This window comes from Panthera uncia (genome assembly GCF_023721935.1).
Source record: "Panthera uncia isolate 11264 chromosome A3 unlocalized genomic scaffold, Puncia_PCG_1.0 HiC_scaffold_11, whole genome shotgun sequence".
In the NCBI taxonomy this organism is placed as follows: domain Eukaryota; kingdom Metazoa; phylum Chordata; class Mammalia; order Carnivora; family Felidae; genus Panthera; species Panthera uncia.
In genome coordinates, this window is record NW_026057578.1 from 23,845,016 (window position 1) to 23,863,950 (window position 18,935).

Genomic DNA, 18,935 nt, shown 5'->3' on the forward strand with positions numbered 1-18,935 from the left:
CCCCACCCCCTTCCCAGCCACATCCCTCAGTCCTTCATATCACAACAAAGAGAGGCTCCCAAAGTTGGCCTAATTAACAGATACCTTTCTAAGAATGAACACCCCATCAAGACAAAACCCTGTATATTTTTCCTGCAAATGACAAATTTGCTACAGTGAAAAGGAAACTTGAAAGCTGGACTGGGAGTTGATTATAGGGAACTGGGGTGGGTGTGAGACTCTTAGTTTATTTCATGGAATTAAAGAACACCATTATCAACATCCTGTCAGATTAACTGTCTGATTAGCAAAAGACTATGGAGTAAATCAGAGAGACTGACCGTACCACATGGCACAAGCAGCGTGACCTTCCAGCAAGAAGATATATACACACTGGAATTTTCACCAACAGAAGCCCTAAAACATTACACAGGCCACTTCTCAGAAAGTCATTGAGCCTTATTACTTCCTAGCAATTACTATAGCTAACAGCAACATTTTTGCTTTTTGCATCTACATCTTAAGTCTGTGCTCTCAAAATATGATACAAAAGAGAAAAAAAATTTCTTAGAACACTGAATCTAACATGTAGCATCAGGAACTTTAGCCTAGGGGCACCTGGGTGGTTTAGTCGGTTAAGTGTCAAACTCTCGATATCAGCTCAGGTCATGATCTCACAGTTTGTGGGTTCAGGCCCTGCGTCAGGCTTTGCCCTGACAGTGTGGAGCCTGCTTGGGATTCTTTCACTCCCTCTCTCTCTGCCCCTCCCCTGCTCACTTGCTCTCTCTCAAAAAAAAAAAAAAAAAAAAAAAAGAAAATTTATTTATCCTAATTTCCAGAAATCAATAAAACTGATTCATCTTACATATTATTGTGTTAGAAAATATTTTTTTCTCCTTGATGGGAAGTAATTTTAAAACATTGTTTTCAGGGCGCCTTGGTGGCTCAGTCAGTTAAGCATCCAACTTCAGCTCAGGTCATGATCTCACGGTTTGTGGATTCGAGCCTGCGTTGGGCTCTGCGCTGACAGCCCAGAGCCTGCAGCCTGCTTCAGATTCTGTATCTCCCTCTCTCTGCCCCTCCCCTGCTTGTGCTCTCTCTCAAAAATGAAAATAAAATAAACCTTTAAAAAGATAATAAACCTTTAAAATATTGTTTTCATATTAAGACCAAAAGATCTGTGGAGCAACATGAAGAATGAGAGTGAATTTAATATAAGATTTTGTTTTTCTTAAATGTTTATCTTGAGAGAAACAGCAAGGGGGAGGGGTAGAGGAGAGAGAGAATCCCAAGCAGGCCCCATGCTGTCAGCACAAAGCCTGATACAAGGCTCGATCTCATGAAGCATGAGATCATGACCTGAGCCGAAATCAAGAGTCAAACACTTAACCGACTGAGCCCCCCAGGCGCCCCTAAGATCAATATAAAATTTTAAAGAAATGTTTACATTTGGAGAGCTTTAAGCTATTCATTGTACTCTGCTGTAGAAGACTTATGTGTGGAAAAGTTTTTGAGAAACATGGTTTAAATATGGAATAAGATTGAGTTGATTGAAGACATTAAAAGAGGAATGAAAGGAACACATTTATTCCCTTTATGCCACTGTTCTCTGTGTTTAAGTCACTCAGGTCCCACCTCTTCCATGAAGCCTGCAGGCTCACCTGGGCTCAGAGCAGGCTGTGGCTTGCTCTGAATTGCTTCTATGCCTGTGTGTAGACACTTGACCAGGGATCGTGATCATACTATTTAGAGACTTTGATTATAGTACAGCAAAAAGAGTTGCTTACTGAAAAATAATGGCTTGGCTCCAAAAGGGATCCAGAGGCTGGTTCTTTGCACTCTGGCACAGCTTACTCACTTGCTTGTAGCAACACTCATGGATGTATCACCAAAAGCACTCATTCTATCTGTCATTTCACTGGGTGATAAGAACTGGTGATGGAGATTGTGGGGTTAATTGCCCAGCTCCAGATGCTCTCCCCACCCCTGCCTCTTTTTCCAACTGCTTATGTGTGCTCCATTTCCCACCACCTGTACCCTACGTCCCAAGTCTCCAAGGCCCTACTCTACAGGTCTAGGCCTGACACCCTCTCCACACTGAGCACTCCTTTTGAGGACCTTAGATTTATTCAGAGTCCAGTAGGACCCCACTCCGGCCAGCCCTGCTTCCTGTGGACTGCCTAAACAGCACTGCCATAAAGAGTTGCCTCAGCTGAGCATGTCCTTTCTTTCCCCCGACAGACATAACCAGTGCGGTGCAATCCAAGAGAAGAAAATCCAAGTAAACAAGCTGGACAGCGACTTGATCCTTGTAAATGTGTGTGAATTTTACAAAAAGCAATTTTGAGCTGTGACTTTTTAAAATCCATTTCTGTACAGTTAGTCATTTTAATAAAGCGGCCCTTTTCCTAGTCCCTGCAACCTGTTTCATAAAGTGCAATGGGGAAAGCAGAGTTGTTGAACCCTTTTTTGGTGTTGCAAGATGAAGTTCAAGGTTTCTAAAATGTTGCCATGTATTGAGAGGAGCTAATGCAATTATGTTACTAGTTTTCACATTTCCTAAGCAGCCTAGAGTACAGGGTGAGCATTTTTAGATCTTCTAATGATGTATTGTGCTGTGGAAGTTATGTGTGTGAATAGCAGTAGCGGGAGCAAAAAGAAGCTTCTCATTTGGAAATGTTGTAAATAATTTTATTATATAGTGTTTTGGATGTATTTGTTGTAGAAATGGACCAGTGAATAAAGAGAATCTAAGGGTTTGTACAATGTGAAATATTGAATGTGTTAAATAAATGTCATTGTCCTAGAACATAAATGTACGTTATTGGCAAGGGATTACTGGGTGAACAAACTTTTTGTTTGGACCATAGATGAATAGGAACAGCCTTCTTTGTAAATTATAATTCCACCTTGTCCTTACTATACTGACTTTGAAGAAACTAGCCTGTTTCAGTGTTTCAGCACTGTACCAGGCACTTTGATAGATGTTGGTCAAATTTGTTTTGGATGCAAATAACAGAATCAACTTAGGATCAAAGGCCACCCAGAATTTTTTAGGGACAGGAAGCCATCAGTAACTCAGATGCACTTTTTCTCCACCTCTTACATATGTTTCTACAGTGACAGGATGGATTGCTTCAAAACAACTGTGAACATTTCCTCCATTCAACAGATAAGCCCAGACTAACCAGCAAGATTCTTTGTAACAACATCAAGAATCTAGCCCACTTTAGGTCAGCTTTCCACCTTCATTTCAGTTCTGTGGTTAGATCAGGTAGCTTCCAAATAAAAGTGATCATTTTGTGTGGTATACTTCAAAGATGTCCACGACTTTTCCGCCCTTTGGGTACCCTGTTTCTCATCTACATTAGGCTTAGGGGTGATTTCTCATCAATATGCCCAGGTTTTGCCCTTTCCTGGCTTAATTCCTACCTAAAAATTATAGACTCCAAACCTGCTGCTTCTGCCCCCACCCTACTCTCAACCTTCAGTGAACTCTGATGCTTAGGGCTCTGTCCTTGTCTTGGTCTGGGCCTCTGCCTTCTGCTATGTCTTCTACAGCTAGACACAGACTCATCCCTTCCCCTGCAGTCTCTCCTTGCTCTTGCCAGAACCTAATGCCTGAGACCATGACTCCGTCATGCTTATTCTCATCTGTGTTTCAATTGTCATTATAGATGTCTTGGGTTATAAGGATCCTCTGAAAGTAGTTATTTATGAGTCAGACCCCACAATTGTCTGGTTCTATTTCCAGCAAGCTCATCTTCCCTCTTCCTTCCCTGTATGTGACACACACAACCAGAACCAAAGCCAGCCTAATAATAATCCCTATGCCAATACCGTGCTTGAGATTGCAGAGTGCTGCTTCTACTTTAGCTCTATACAGACAGAAAGCATAATGTGCTTTAAATAGATTTTTATTTATTTTTCTTTATATTAATTTTTTTCTCCCATAGAGGAATAACATTAAAATCTAACAATCAGAATCCTGTTATACACGTACACAGGCATGCCACATGACTGGATTGAGGTGGTTGTGTCCTTGAGTCTGTCAGCATGTCACAACATGGTCAACCAGAGTTGCCTCATTTCAGCCAGTCTCAAAATACATCCAAGAGGGATTCATTCAACTTGTTGGTTTCATTTGGAACTAGGTGGCAGGGCAAGAGGGAAGATACTAGGGGCTATGGTGTGTCTGCATTCAGTCCCCTCACATAAAGCCACATGGATCTGAGGAGGCATCCAAGAGCTCTAGTGGGGTTCTTGTTGCACCTAAGACATTCTAGGTCAGAACAAATTGATCAGGGTTCCAGGTGGGGGGTGGGGAGCAGGCATACCCCCAAACAGCAGCAAACTGCATTCATACACACATGGTACCCTGCGAGGGCCAAACTGGCAAAAGCTGGAAAGTGACAACCAGCTTGAAGAGAGCACTCAGACATATTGGGGAATTACTGTAAGTCACCCTTTGATGTACTTGGGTCTTACTGTAGAAACAGGGGTCTCTCTGACATACTTAGTTTTGGCAAAGTGCTAGTAATATTGACATTAATTAATACAACTTCTCCAGGGTCTCTGAAAACATCAGTCACGACAGACTCTCTCACCCCCTCCTGTCTAAGGTTGCATAGGACTTTATGAATTCTAGTTCCCTCGTGTATTCAAGTTCTGTGGTTTAAAAAAAAATCCTGAAGCATGCTCAAGGTGAAAGGCACATACACAGTCAATACAGTATGATGAGGTCTGATGCTTCAGGAATCAGACTAGCAGGAGACTGAGTAGTGTTGGTTCATAGAAATCTATACACAATTAAAATATTGCCACACTTAAATGCTACCAAATCTGTAGGAAAGTACAAAAACATATGAGCCTTACAACCAGCCAGGTGATGACATTGGAGGGTTCTAGAACTACAGGAGCCTCCAGAAATATGTGTAAGGAGTCTCTTGAAATTTGAGCCAAATGTCCTATAACTTGCTCGCCCCCTCCACACCAGAAGGATCATGGGGACTGCTCACAACTGAGCCTATGCCCCAGCTGGCAGCAAAGGAGTAGGCAGGAAGAGCTGGAGGGAGCTTAAGCTCTCGGAAGTGCGGGAGACCCTAAGCTGGCTGTGAAGTGACCACTGGGTTGCTGAAAGAATAAAAGCAACTCTTTATAACTGAAGGAGAACCTTGATAAGAGAAGCAAGGTTGTAACTACTCGGGCCCTAGTGGACTGGCTTAGGGACTTTGATCTCCTTTTACTGTAGATTTGGCTTGGATAGGAGACCCCAACAGGAACTTCCTTTGTCCCCATCCTGGCAACCATGGGGCTACCCCCTCCCTTATCCATATACCCAACACGACCCTTGGGGCTATAAGATCAGGGAGGGCAGCTGCCTTTACCGTCATGAGATTACAGAGTTTTCCAACCAAGCCTCAGCTTGGCTGTGAGGCCTAGAAACCTGGAATTGGAATGAGGGGGAAGACCTATGTAAGTATGTAACAGGAAATCTTAAAAGTGTCAAGGAAGAAAGCACACACTAAAAAAGGACATTTAGAGGAAAAGGGAAGCAACTCAGGATATCCCAAGAAGCTGTTGCTGGTGACTGAGCCCAAAATTCACTCCCACCATAAGAAGGAGAATGCTGTCTGCCTGTGACCCCACTGGTCTCACCCAGGGATTCAAGTTCCCTCCTCCAGTTGCTTACTGGAGAGGGGGAGGGTAACCATAGGGCCCCCATTTCTCCCCGTTGGACTAGAAAGGGAGAGAGCCCTGGGGGAGAAAATGAGAGGCCCCCTGGAAGCCCTGAACCTGGATAGGGACTGTTTGGGGGTTGGGACAGTGGGGCTCCTGGCTTCCTACCCGGGAGTGTTTATTAGCCATCCTGAGCAGAGTGAAATACAAGGCCAGAGGTGAAACATGAAGGCTGAGCTGTCAGTCTTGGGATGGCTTTACCCCACAGCTTGTCCTCCCCAGCATCATTCCCCTGCATTCTTACTCTGGAGTGTGCACTTTCCCTGCCTAGAAGCCCTCTGGCCTGCATCTCTCCTAAACTAGTTCTAGCACCTTGGGCACGTGAACATATGGCCAGGATGGCAGGGCCTTGCCCAGCCTCTATTCCTGGGGTGACATGTTGGGGGTAGGGCAACAAGGTACTAATAAGCCCTTCAGACTCAGGCGTTCAGAGGAGTGAATTTCAGAGGAGAGATATGGTAAATGGGATTATAAAAACTGGGGGCAGACTCCAGGCTCAAGCCCAAGAGGAGGGCTTGGCCACTGAGCAAGCACAGGGCCAGCTCCCATGGTGCCCTGCTCCCCACAGGTTCTTAACCTGTATGTCCGTCTACATCTCCAGTAGGCTGCCTCTTACCCTTGATTCCCTCCACTTCTCCTTCTAACTCACATCTCACAGTCCTATTCCACATACTTTACCTTTACAGGCCTAAACAACTCCAAGGAGTCCAATCCCAGGGGAGAGGGAGGGGGGAGACTAAAGGCAGAGGCCTTTAGTCTCAGCGCCACCCCCTATCCGTTTGGGAGGGAATTACTGGGAATGAATAAGGGCAGGGATGCGTGTAATGCCAAACATGAGATAGGTGAGGCTGTAAAGTGGGAATTGAAGGCAGAGAAAAGAGCTAGGTCTGGGAGAAGAGGCTAGTGGAAGGAGTGGGCCAGAGGTACAGGAACGGAGGGCAAGGATGAAGAGGAAGTCGGGGTAGAGATGGGGACAGAGAGCAGAGAAGGAAGGAAGGATGGAATGTCAAGGGAGGGGGAGGAAATGGAGGATTAGATATCAGGTATGGGGTCGGAGGGTGGGCAGAAGGGGCTTCAGAAGCGGATTAGAGGATCAGTGGTGGGAAAATCGAGGGAGGTGGGAGAGGGGGCTAGCACCCCACCTCTCTCAAGGAGGAGGGAGGTTGTAGTGTCCAACCCAGGTGGGCGGAGGGCGCTCCTCGCGCAACACACTGGCCGCGGCAGAGGGGCCCGACAGGGGTCCGGGGTCCGCGAGGCGCTTGTGGTTCGGCCGGCGGATCCTCAGTAGTTGAACTGGCGCTGGCATGGCTGATAGACGAAGCTGCCCTGATGCTTGGGCCGGCGCGAACGGCTCTCGCGGGCGCGGTTCTGCCGTTGCACCACCTTGGCGCTCAGCGCGTGGCGCTCGGCGCGCTGCCGGGCCCGCTGTACCCGCCGCGCCTGGCCCGCCTTCTCTAGCAGTGCAGCCCGTGCCGGCAGAGGGGCGGCGGCGTGGTGCAGGGCCCGGGGCTCGCGACGGGCGGGCGCCAACTCCCTGCGGGGACAGAGCAGGGCTCGGTCGGGGCCGGACAGGTCCCGGGGCGGAGAGGCGCGCTGGCACCGCCCACCCAGTCCCCGCACCCTCGCTCCGGCGCAATGCTGTCTCTGCTCTTAGCAGGGCGCCCGGTGCCCTTCTTGTGGGCCCCAGCCCTTCCTCCGAGCCAGCCTGGAGACGCCTCCTCAGTTCTAACCCCTGTGACGATTAAACCGGACTCCAGGGAAGGCTCCGCTCCCACCTCCAATTCGGTCCTTACCTTCCGAGCTAGCCTCTGGAAACCCCACCCCTCCGGCGCTCCGGCCTCGCCCCTCCGCCAAACCCGCCCCAAGCCTCGGAGCTCCGTCTCTCCCCAGCCCTGTCGGGGCCAACAAGCCAGGCCTCTCCCTCTCTTAAAGCTCCGCCCCTTTACCCTCAGGCCCTCCCCTAGCCTTGTCCCCGCTCTTTGCCACGAAGACACGCCTCTAAAGGCCCCGCCTTCGACGCAGGGCGGGCTCCTGGGCGCGCTTCCCCCAGCCTCCCGGCCTGGACCCTTGCCTCCCAGACACGCTTCTCTAGTTCTCCAGGCTACGTCCCCGGCCCGCTCACCCTTCGCTAAGGTCGCCGTCAGGCAGGGCAGCGTCGGGATGCGGGGAAGGGGGCCCAGGCTCCAGCACTATGGTGCTGCCGGTGACGTAAACGGACATGCTGGGATGTTCGATGAGGAGGTCCTCCAGGGGGTTGCTCTGGAGGCGGGCGGGCCCGAGTCCGGGCCCCTCTGCAGTAAAACAGGCGGGAGGGGTAACAAACCAGCTCTCGTCCATCAAGGAGGGCGCGGGCGGAGGGCGGCCTGCGGGAGCAGGAGCGGCCCCGGGGCTGGGTGGAGCCGCGTAGCTGTCTACGGGGCGCGGGAGGGGTAGCCATGCGGAGGAGGGGGCGCAGCGGGGAGGGACACACACACACCGGACACAGTGGGGCGGGGAGAGAAAGGGCATCGTTAGTCAGACCCGCAGCCCCGCCTGCCGCGCTCACGGGGCACCCATCGGCCAGGAGTCTCGACCAGCTGCCCTAGGGCACATGAGGTGTGGGCCCCAACGCTGAGCTGCCAGGAGATGGCCCGGGCTTTGCATGGGATGGGGCCCTGTTACCCTGCCTTCACAGTCACTGCCTCAGCCCCAGTTTGCCCGGGAGGCCAGGCGAGCTTCCCAATCCCCTAGTAGCTCCCTTCCCGTCCGCAGCTCGGCCACCTGCCCATCACAGGCCCAGGAATCAGAGTCCTGGCCCCCGACCCAGGCCTCACCCGGCAGATCAATGATGAGCCAGCCGTCCACTTCATCCTCCTCGGAGACGAAGGCTCGGGGGCATCCGGGGTCCTCGGGGGGCGGGGGAGTACTGAAGAAAAGGCTGGTGAGGCGCTGGAACATGGTGGGAGAGTGAAACGGTCTCAGGGGGGCGCCCAGCGGCAGTGCAGATACCTGGGAGGTGCAGAGAGGAGTCACAGCGCCCACCCGACTCCCGGCTAGGGATATCACCCCCAGCCCTCAGAGCATAGTGAGAGTACGCTCTAAGGGATGTGTGGGGAAACTCTGCGGTGTGCGCGTGTCCTGGTAAGTCCACCTGCTTTCATGCTTCTCTATTTTCTGCGTGACCTTAGGAAGTTATTTAACTCATCTGTGCTTTAGTTTTCTCATCTATCAAATGCCAGTGATAATAGTACCTTCCTCTGGGCCCTTATAAGAATTACATGAGCTAATAATAGTATCCTCCTCTGGGCTCTAATGAGAATTAAATGAGCTAAACACAAAGTGCTTAGAGCCGTACCAGGGCACAGAGTAAGCGTTCAGTAAAAGAATCAACTAGTTAATTATTAACATTGCATACTCTAGGGGCATGGAAGGAGTGATATATATGACTAGACTCTATCAGGAAAGGTCTCCAGAGGGTTGGACATCCACGCTGAACCTTGAAGGGTAAATAGCAGTTCTCCAAGCAAGGAAGAAACTGTCTGATATTGTGATTACTTATTATCATAATACAGCTAACATTCATGTGCTAGGTACTGTGCTAAGCACTTTACCTATATTACCACAGGTACTTCTCACAACAACTCTAGGAAGTGGATCTAATTATTATCCCTCTTTTACAGGTAAAGAAACTGCGGCTCAGAGAGGTAATGTAACTTATGCAAAGTCTCACAGCTAATAAGACACAGAAGTTGGATTTAAACCCATACAGTCAGATTCCAGAGTCAGCACCCCCAATCACTATACTCCATTGCCTTTGCTGGGTATCTCTCTGGATTAGACAGTTTTAACTTGGTGACCTGGGTGTTTTTCTGGGAAGAAGTTTTCATCATGATTTCCTAACATTACTCCTTGACCCCCCAGATTAGGAACCACTACTTGAGCCTGTGTGGCTTGTAAAGTACTGGCTAGCAGAAATCCCACAGAACCGCTACCATGTGATTGCACAGCTCTCATCCGTGTCTGTCAGATGAGGTTCTAAGATCCTATTCCCATGGGCCCTCCCCCCTCTCACCCTCTATACCTAAGCTCCTGCTCAAGGGCAGCATTCTTGGCTAGGAGGAAGATCAGGTTGCCTGGCCTCAGAGAGACAGCAGGTCAGTGGGAGGTAATGATGAAGGGAGGGCCTATCAAACCCCAGGAGCCCTTAAGGATGAGCAATGAGGGTAGGACCAGGACCCAACCCCTCAATCAGCCCTTCCCTGGATGAAAATAAGAAAGGAGATCCCCTGCTCCAGGAATAGAGATGTCAAGGAGGTGGCTATAGACCTGCCCTTCTCCCCACTTCAGCCTGCCTTAGGACTAGGCCTGGCTAGGAGTCCCCTGGATGTCCCAAAGCTTGAGCCTCCTCACCTATCCCCTGAAGATGGTCAACCATTTTGCTACTGAGACACATGTCACCTTCCTCTAGGGATGTTTCCACATTTCCTGTAGAACTCCCTGGGGGCAAGTCTACTTTTCTACTCCCTGGAGGCAGTCTACACTTACTGCTAACCCACCTGAGTTATTTCTATGCTTGTTGCTATCCCTCCCATTTCTGGGATATGTTTTCACATTTGCCACAGAATCATCCAACCTCCATAAACAGAGTATTTCCACATTTGCAAACCCACAGTGGGCTCCAGACAGAAGTATTCCCTGGGTGCTGGCTTCTCTGGTGGGAAATCTACAGAGATTATAATAAAAAGGTTGGGCACCCCCAACTAGTGTCTGCCTGATACAAGCCACATATCCCAACCTGTCTGTCGGCCATAGGGAGTCAGTGATTCAGTTACCAAAAATCCTGAAAGTTTGGCCCCTCCTGAAGGAAGAGAAGGTTGGAGCCTTGGTGAGGGCCATCATATTCACCTGGCCCATTTTACAACCTGAGAATCAGAGGAAATCAGTCTATCCAAAGACACACACTAGATGGTGGCCAGGCAGGTCTAGTCCCAGGACACTAAACATCCAGCCCAGAGTATACATAGGAAGGCCTCAGCAAACAATCACCCAAAAATATAATGAGGCAGGGGAGATAGGGAGGTCAGAGAGGAGTCAGAACTTTTCAAGTTACTGCTCACCTCAAAACCCCTCTGCCCAGCTATAAAAGGGTTTAGAGTTCCTAACACCAAGATTCATCATGCATTTACCAGAGCACCCACTGTGTACCAGAACCCATTGGGGGTCTCCTCAAATTATAGACAGATTAAGGTAAAAGAGGTTCAGTGGGAGGAAGCTCCCTGCCTGAAGTCACACAGCAAATAAGTGACAGAACCAGGAGTGACAGCAGCACCAGCCAGCCAGTGCCCGCCCCCTCTCATGACCACTGGGGGAGCCTCCCAGATTTGCTTTCCCAGCTTTGCCAGCTTCCTGGTTCTCACATTCCCAGTTCTGCTCCAGGGAGAACCATTCCCTTTAATAACTACAGCAGCTGTGCCCAGAATAGCTCTTGAGCCCCAAGCCACTTCTACCCCACCCATCCTTTAGCAAAGCCCAGGCTGGGATGGGACTCTTGGCCCAGTCTCTGGGCCCATCCACTTGGAAAGCCAGAACTCTCCTTCTCCTACTCCCTTCTCCTGGCCCTCTCTGTAAGCAGAGAAGGGGACAGCACAAGCCTAGTAATCACCAGCACTAGGCCAGGTCAAGTCCTTCTCAGCTGACAATGCTAGGGGTTGGGGAGGTAATAAAGGGCCAAGCAGGGAACTCTCACCCTCCATCCTACCCCAACATCAGCCCCAGAGACACCCTGAGGCAGCCAATGACTCACCTTTCTGTGGTCAGAAATTTTGACGCAGCAATTTTATTGGGCTCTGGGTCTCCAAGGTTCAGAGTGAGGGTCAGGGCCACAAAAGGGGACCAGGTCTCCAGAGGCCTCCTGGAAAAAGATCCAGGAATGAGGGGACCTAAGAGCTCCATAAAATTTGGATGGCAATGAGCCCAAGGTGGAGGAGTCCCCAGTGTTAGGAGGATGTGTAACTTGTTACTTGTATTGAGTTCCTACTAGGCATGTGCCATGGCTAATGCATCTATCATTCACTCAGTAGGTATGACTCTAATTAGTTTCATGACCTGGAGTAAACAATTTCCCCCGTCTGTGCTTCAGTTTCCTCTGCGGTGAAATGGAGTCCAAGACCCCTTGTTTGGGGGTTGGGAGTGACATCCTCTAAAGCGCTGCACACAACAGCGATTAGGAAGATCAGGCTCCGGCTTGGTAGTCCCCGGGGGTGCAAAGCTTGGAGCTGGAGAGAGGGTATTCCGCCATCTGGCGCTGCCCCCCCAACGACCTAGAAGTGGAGCTCTGGGCTGCCTCTGAACTCCAACCTACAGCCAGCAGCGCCGCCCGGACCTAAGTAGGGGATCAGGGGCCTGACTACAGCACCTGGGTTAGCCCAGGAAACTGCCGAGGCCCTTCCGGGCCTGCTGCCTTTCAGCGTTCCTCACCCGTGAGCCAAGCCCCGACCCAGCGCTTACCGGGTCACCGGAGGACAGGCGACCCGAGCCGGGGGGGCGGTGCCGGCCTTGGTGACGTCTCAATGTCATATGCAAATAGAGAGACGTCATGGTCTACCAGCGTGCGGCAGCCAATCGGAAGATGGGAATGCAGCCCGGCCACCGCCGGCGGAGACAAAGACCCGGGAACCGGGAGCTCGGGGCGTGTCCAGAGACGCGGGACCCCCTGGGCCGAAGCCGGTCTGGACTCACCTTGGGGAGGGGGAGGTACGGCGGGCGGGGTGGCTCTGAGGTAGTTGCACGGCGGAGCGTCCGGGCGTCGGCGCTGATCACAGGCCGGGCTGCATCGCGGGGCTGGACTGGGAGGCGGCCGAGCTCCGGCTTGGAAGCTCGCGGCTGCTTCGCTCGCCTGCGGGGCTTTGAGACTGTGCAGCCGCTGCTGGGCTCACCGCACAAATTGGAACGTTCAAACAGCTGATTGTGACGTCACAAAGGAGCCCGCCCGCCTAGCGTCACCGGCCGGCGGAGCGGTGGCCAATCGCAAGCTTCGGATCCCCCCTCCCCACCCCCTCCACGATCCGCTGGATAGTGGCTCCTTCCAGACTCCGAGCCTCGGGGGGCCTCCCAGAGAGGCCACTGCTGAGTTCTTTGACCCCTAGCTCCAAGGGAGACCTACAGACCTCTTAATGAGGACGGTCCCCACTCCCTACGAGATCCCCATCTTCTGCATTTCCTGGATATGCCCTAGCTTCCTCACCTAGCCCACTGTCCCCCATATCCTTCCACAGGGATCCTCTCTCCAAGTCCCCTAATCCGTACCCTTTTCTCAACTCCACGTCCGTGCACGTCCATTCTTCCCATCAACCTTCCCTCTTCTCTCACCTCACCCCTTCACATTCTCTGCTTTCCCCGCTCTATTTTTCCTCAGCCTGGCAGGCTTGGGAGGTAAGGGACATCCCTTTCCCTGGTTCCAGGGGAGCACCCAGGAATGTAGAGGAACTGGCTCGGCTGACGGGAAGGTTTTCAGAATGGGACTTGAAAAGGAAATGCCCTGGACTGAATAGCCCATCTGGAGATGGCTCTGTACTGGAACATTTATGCTTTATTTAATCCACATTGCTACCAGGGCTGACAGGACAAGGATTATTAGGTCTGATTTACACACAGGGGAACTTACAGGCTCACAAATCTCACTGTTAGTATGTGGATTAATTTTCAATTATGCATTCAACAAACATTTATTGAGTACCTAGTATTGCCACTGCCAGACCACTAACTGACATTTACTAAACACTGAGTGCCATGCACCAATTGTACTCTATAACACTTTATATGTGTTTTGATTTTCACAACAACCCCAAAAGGTGAGTATTCTCCCCATTTTCCATTTGAGGACACAGACTCAGCCTGACTTCCTACAGGTTGCGAAGCTATGGTAAATAGCAGAACCAGGATCTGAAACCATAGTTCCTGGCCCCAACCCTCCTCACTCTCTACATGCATCAGATTGTCCAAACCCCAGAGTGCTTCAGCCTCCCCAGGGAAACCTAGGCCTAGTCCTGACTGCCTCAAACTTGCTGTGTGGCCTCAAGGAAGTCATGTTACCTCTGTGGGCCTCAATTTTTTTTTCTGTCAAATTTAACATGTCCAAGCATCTAGAGATTCTTTCAAATTCTCTACCCTCAGGATTCTACCAAGCCCATGTTCTAGACCCTGTCTCTCCCAATGGCCTGGGAAATACCTGAGGTGAGACCACAAATACACATCCTCTGAATCTCCAGGGCTGGAGGTTCTGGGTCCTCTCTCAGTAGAGCAGGGCTGGTGAGGGTGGGTCTGAGAGCTGCCCATCTGGCCCAACAGGAGGCAGGGAGTGAGCTAGGCCAGAGCTTCATGCTCTGCTGATAAAATCCTGCCCCAGCCTAGTCTGAAACTCCAGAGGGACTCCTCAGCCCTAGCAACTAGGAGGAGCCAGGAAATAAAACCCAGAAGCTTCTGGGGGGAGGAGCAGCAGTGTTTTGGCCCTTGGAGTGGTGTCCCCAAAGTGTCATTCTGTGCAACCCTGAACCTCTGCTCTTTGCATATACTTCCTGCTAACTTCATATCCTCTCTTGACCTCCTTGCTGACTTAAATGAAATAATCCCTAATACTTCTCTCTCATCACACCATTTGCCTCTTCTAAAAACTTCTGTGGCTCCCAACGTATCACACCCCTTAACACAGCATTTGTTAATTTGTTCAGCCTTCCATGAACCAGTCCTAGCTCTCTCTGGCTTCATCCCCACTTCTCCTGTATGCAGCTTGTGCTAATGTCAAATTCCTGTCTCCTTAACACTCTCCCACAGTTGTGGTATTGCTCAAGCTGTTTCCCCTGCCTGGAATGCCCTCTTCAGGCCTTTGTGAATGCATATATTTTCTGTCTTCAGGACTCTACTCACACCTTCTTCCTCCAGGTAGCCTTCCCCACCCATGTGTCTGGAGCTACTTTGATGGACAGTCATTTATTCAATAAACAAGAAGTAGTGATGACTAAATGTGTGTGTGTGTGTGTGTGTGTGTGTGTTCCTAAATGGATGGTTGGCATCCCAAGGGCGTAATCTCTGTCCATATACTACCCCCACCCAGCCTATGCTGGGACTGGCAGAGTAGACTCCAATCAAAAGCTCAGCATTTACAGCTCAAGAAGGGTGGCTGGTATAGGAATCTTCACCTGGATCCTGGACCCTGGTGTAGGGAGCATTCTGTTGGGCACAGGATTTTCATTTCTCAAGCCCAGGGAAGGGGCCTCTGGCATACACTCTGATGAGCTAGATTCTGCTCCCAGCTTTGGCTGAACCCCATGTACAGGCTGCTAGGGCAGATCCCAGTCTTCCATTTCTCTGCAGAATCAGAGGTACACGTGGAAGTAGCTGTATCCTCTCCTGAAACCCCTAGGACCCATCCCTCTGCACTGTAGATTTATTATCAGGGTTGGAGGACACCTCAGATCTTAATTCATCCAAACTCCTCATCTTACAGGTGGAGAAACTGAGGCACACAGGCACAGAGAGGTCAAGTTACCTGCTTAGAATTGTAGACCAGCAGAGCTATCTATTGAACCTGGTGGCAAAGGAGTGGGGGAGCTTAGTATTCTGGGACCCTGGTCTGGACCTGAGGGTTGTAAAAAGAGGCAGTGGGCACCATGCTAGGGGTAATCCTGGAGACTTATTTCCAATTAGAGACTGCCATTGCTGGATAGACATGGATGTCTTCACATACACATGGAGGCATCCGTGTACAAACATACACACATGCACATGAACTCACACCCACGGAGTTGACAGATGCCCATACCCATCCAATCCCTGCTCAGATATAAGCACCTTCCCAGTTTTATGGGCTCCAGGATTGGAGGTCAAGAGGCCATCCTTCTATTCCTGTCTGGGCCTGAGGCTTGCCCTCACCAAACCCTGGGGCCTCACCAATGGCTTGGGGCCCCCCACTTCAAAGGACAGAGATGTGTCAGATGTGTCAGCCTGGGTGTGTCCTTCACAGACCTTGTGTGTACTTGAAGATATGAGCCCGCTGGAGAACTGCCTCACCATTCATCCCTTCTCCCTTTCCCCTCTCAGGTAGACAGCAAGGCTGAGACAAAGACCACAGGGTAGCTTGGAATCTGAGTCAAAATCAGGAGTCCTGATCACTCGGAAGCATAGCCCTTCCCTGCCCTCCACTAGTCCCAGAACTACAGTTAAATGAGAAGATTAATTATGATACTATTGGGATTTCTATGTGTCAGGTACTATTCTAAGTCCTTACCCATGTCAATAATTAATTTAATCTTCACAACAACCCTTTATGTAGATAATCATTTTCTTTCCATTTTACTGGTACAAGAAACTGGGACAGAGACGGGAAAAAATTTAATTGGTAAAGCCAACTAGGGCAGACATAATCCCCAAACTCCTCCCAAACCAAATGTTCTATACCTTAACCAGGAGCCATATATCCAGAATTTCTATTCAGATAGGTTTGTTGTCCAACTCAGAGGTGTTTAAATTGAGGATGGTGTGTGTGTGTGTGTGTGTGTGTGTGTGTGTGAACACCTTGGCCTGATTGTCAGTAAATCCAAATTTCAGTCCTGGTTCTATCCTGGGCTCACTGCCTGGGTTCCTGGGTAAATCACTTTCTTTGTCAGTTTTCCCATCTGCAAAGTGGCTGGCCTCATGCTTCCTAAACGGTATCTCCAGTCCCAACCTTCAGGCATCCGAGTTTGTTTGTGTCTGTTTGTCCTCCCTGGAGGAAGGAATAGTCAGGACAGGATTCATTTCAGGAAGAGGAGGCAGGTGACAGGAAGTGAAATGCCTGGCTTGGTTTTAGTCCACCTGCCCATGATTTGAGGTTGGGGTGGTGACTTTGGGGTTCCTTGGGTATGTTTGAGTGTAGACAATTACCCAAGTGAGCTGCTCTGGTGTGAATGCCCTGCATGAATTCCCACATTTAGAACTTTTGGAAGGAAATGGTGGCATCCCTCCAGCTTTGAGGCTGGGAAGGAGAAGGTAGACAATGAGGTTCCCCCCTGCTGAGGCAGCCACTCTTCTAGGAGCAGATGGGCTCCCTGCAGCTCAGACCACCGCCCTTTTCTGCTCATAGCTCCTCCTTGGCTCCCTACCATCTCTAGGCTGCAATTCACACGGCAGACCAGGCATGCTCTCGTGGTACTTGGTACACAGTAAACATTCAGTAAGTACTGACTCGAGGGGTGAGTGAAGCTGCCCTCACCCACTCATTTGGCCTTCTCCGTCAACACACACACACACACACACACACACACCATGCAAATGATCACACTCCAAGCTACCACCAGTTTTTCTGCTTCCAGGATTTTGCTCTCGCAGTTTCCTCTTCCTAGGGAGCCCGTCCCTCTCCCCCTACCTAATCTCCATGTGTCTAGAACCTCTTTATTCTTTATTAATTCTTTATTAATGTAATTGGCAGCTTATATTTATTGAGCATTTACTGTATGCCTGTCACTCTCCAGGATGGACAGCGTTTCTATCCCCATTTTACAGATGAGGAAATTGAGTCTCAGACTGCTGAGGCCCAAGATCATGTTTCTGTATATATAGCAGTGTATAGAAATATTGGATGTACATCTGTGCACATATAATAATAAATAGTGTAAAAATGATAAAGCCTATGTGTGAAAATTTTACAGTATCTTTACCTAACATAAAATCATTTTCTCAAGCAGCACTCCCATGTTGGCCTTGGAGTAGCAAACTGCCATGTTTTGGAGAGGGCCACATGGCAAGGACCCAAGAGGGGCCTCTAGAAGCTGAGAGCAGCCCCCAGATAACAGATAGCAATAAAATAAGGATCTTAATAATATGGCTGCAAGGAAATGAATTCTGCCAACAACCTGAGGGAGCCTGGAAGAAAAAGTTTCCCTATTTGAGTCTTCAGATGAGGACACAGTGGTCAACACCTCAATTTCACCCTGTGGGTCCCTGAGCAGAGAACCCAAATGAGCTGTGCCTGGACTTCTGACTAATAAAACTGTAGCTAATAAGTAAGTGTTGTCTTGAGCCCCTAAGTTTGTGGAAGTTTGTAACACAACTATAGAAGACTTTTACACATGTGTTCAAAAAGTTTTTTGCATGAAAATCAAGAGGCAGCTTGAGTTACTAATCTTACTCGAGTACATTTTGTCTTTTTTTTAAAGGTATTTTTAAAGTTTATTTATTTATTATTTTGAGAGAGAGAAACAGAGAGAGAGAGAGAGAGCGAGAGAGCAAGTGGGGGAGGGCCAAAGAGAGAGGGAAAGAGAGAGAATACCAAGCAGGCTCTTCACTGTCAGTGTAGAGCCCAGTGTGGGGCTCAAACTCACAAACTGCAAGATCATGACCTGAACTGAAGTCAGATGCTTAACCAACTGAGCCATCCAGGCGCCCCCAACTAGTACATTTTGTCTTCGTGCAAATATTTTTGTAAAACTCATAATAGTGTTACAAATGGGAAAACATCATTTTTTCCTATCTTTTTTTCTTTTGCCAAAGTCATATACTTGAAATTAAGTAACTTCAATATGTGGGATGTAACTCTAGGTATATATCAGCCAAAAGGCACTCCTTCCAGGAAGCTTTCCAAGATCTCTTTGGGAAGAAATAACTTCTCCCTTCTCACAGCCCCCAAAACATATTGTCTGCCTGTCCTTAGAGCATTATACACTTTCAATTCATCACACTCAGTAATGACTAGTTACTCTCTGGGAGACAGGTGCCTTTTCTATACTTGAGAATCTCTTTCAGTGTAAGCAGAAATATAATCAGAGACATTATAAAACAGGGAGATAGGGGCTATGACAGTGGGTAAGACAAGATGCTAGGGGAATCCAAAAAAAAAAAAAAAAGAGAGAGAGAGAGAGATTCAAGGAAGGCTTCAGGGAAGACAAGGCATCTGAGGTACACTTTGAAGGATGAGTAGAAGCTTGCGTGGGACAAATGGGTTGAATGCCCTGGAATATGATTTCAAATCAGGAGCCCTGCACCTTTGTCTTGGCTCTGCTTCTGACTTGCTATGTAATTTGGGGTGACTTTCTGTCCCTCTGTGGGTCTCTGTTTCTGTACAATGAGGGCATTAATGGGGAATTCCTTTGTCTGCTTACTTGTCCTCTGCCCATGATTTTCTTTTTTTTTTTTAATATATGAAATTTATTGTCAAATTGGTTTCCATACAACACCCAGTGCTCATCCCAAAAGGTGCCCTCCTCAAT

General features: G+C 49.3%; 2 protein-coding genes across 18 annotated transcripts in view; one reads left to right on the forward strand and one right to left on the reverse strand.

The window, feature by feature from the left end:
• The window catches only part of NCOA6 (nuclear receptor coactivator 6), a 109,110-nt gene extending 106,358 nt beyond the window's left edge, over window positions 1–2,752 (forward strand). For all 12 annotated transcript variants that reach the window (XR_007461922.1, XM_049649937.1, XM_049649941.1 and 9 more), the window contains one exon: window positions 2,221–2,752. Coding sequence is in view for 11 of the 12 variants with exons in the window: in XM_049649937.1 (XP_049505894.1) it covers window positions 2,221–2,264 (44 nt within the window). In the remaining variant the exon portion in view is untranslated. The remainder of the gene's footprint in view (window positions 1–2,220) is intronic.
• A 1,126-nt stretch (window positions 2,753–3,878) lies between these two features.
• On the reverse strand, window positions 3,879–12,610 carry TP53INP2 (tumor protein p53 inducible nuclear protein 2). Of its 6 annotated transcripts, XR_007461925.1 has the most exons (6): window positions 12,113–12,261; window positions 11,501–11,608; window positions 8,532–8,706; window positions 7,841–8,129; window positions 6,861–7,252; window positions 3,879–5,425 (listed from the first exon to the last, which is right to left on the reverse strand). XR_007461925.1 is itself a non-coding variant. In XM_049649969.1 (5 exons), the coding sequence occupies exons 3-5, from the start codon at window positions 8,653–8,655 to the stop codon at window positions 7,000–7,002; spliced, it is 666 nt and encodes a 221-aa protein (XP_049505926.1). In that variant the 5' UTR covers window positions 8,656–8,706; window positions 11,501–11,608; window positions 12,436–12,610; the 3' UTR covers window positions 3,879–6,999. The 6 variants fall into 6 exon arrangements, 5 of the variants coding, with proteins under 5 accessions (XP_049505926.1, XP_049505927.1, XP_049505930.1 ...); XM_049649969.1 differs by lacking the exon at window positions 12,113–12,261 and adding an exon at window positions 12,436–12,610 and having other exon boundaries at window positions 3,879–7,252; XM_049649970.1 differs by having other exon boundaries at window positions 3,879–7,252; window positions 12,113–12,263.
• Between the last annotated feature and the right edge of the window lie 6,325 nt (window positions 12,611–18,935).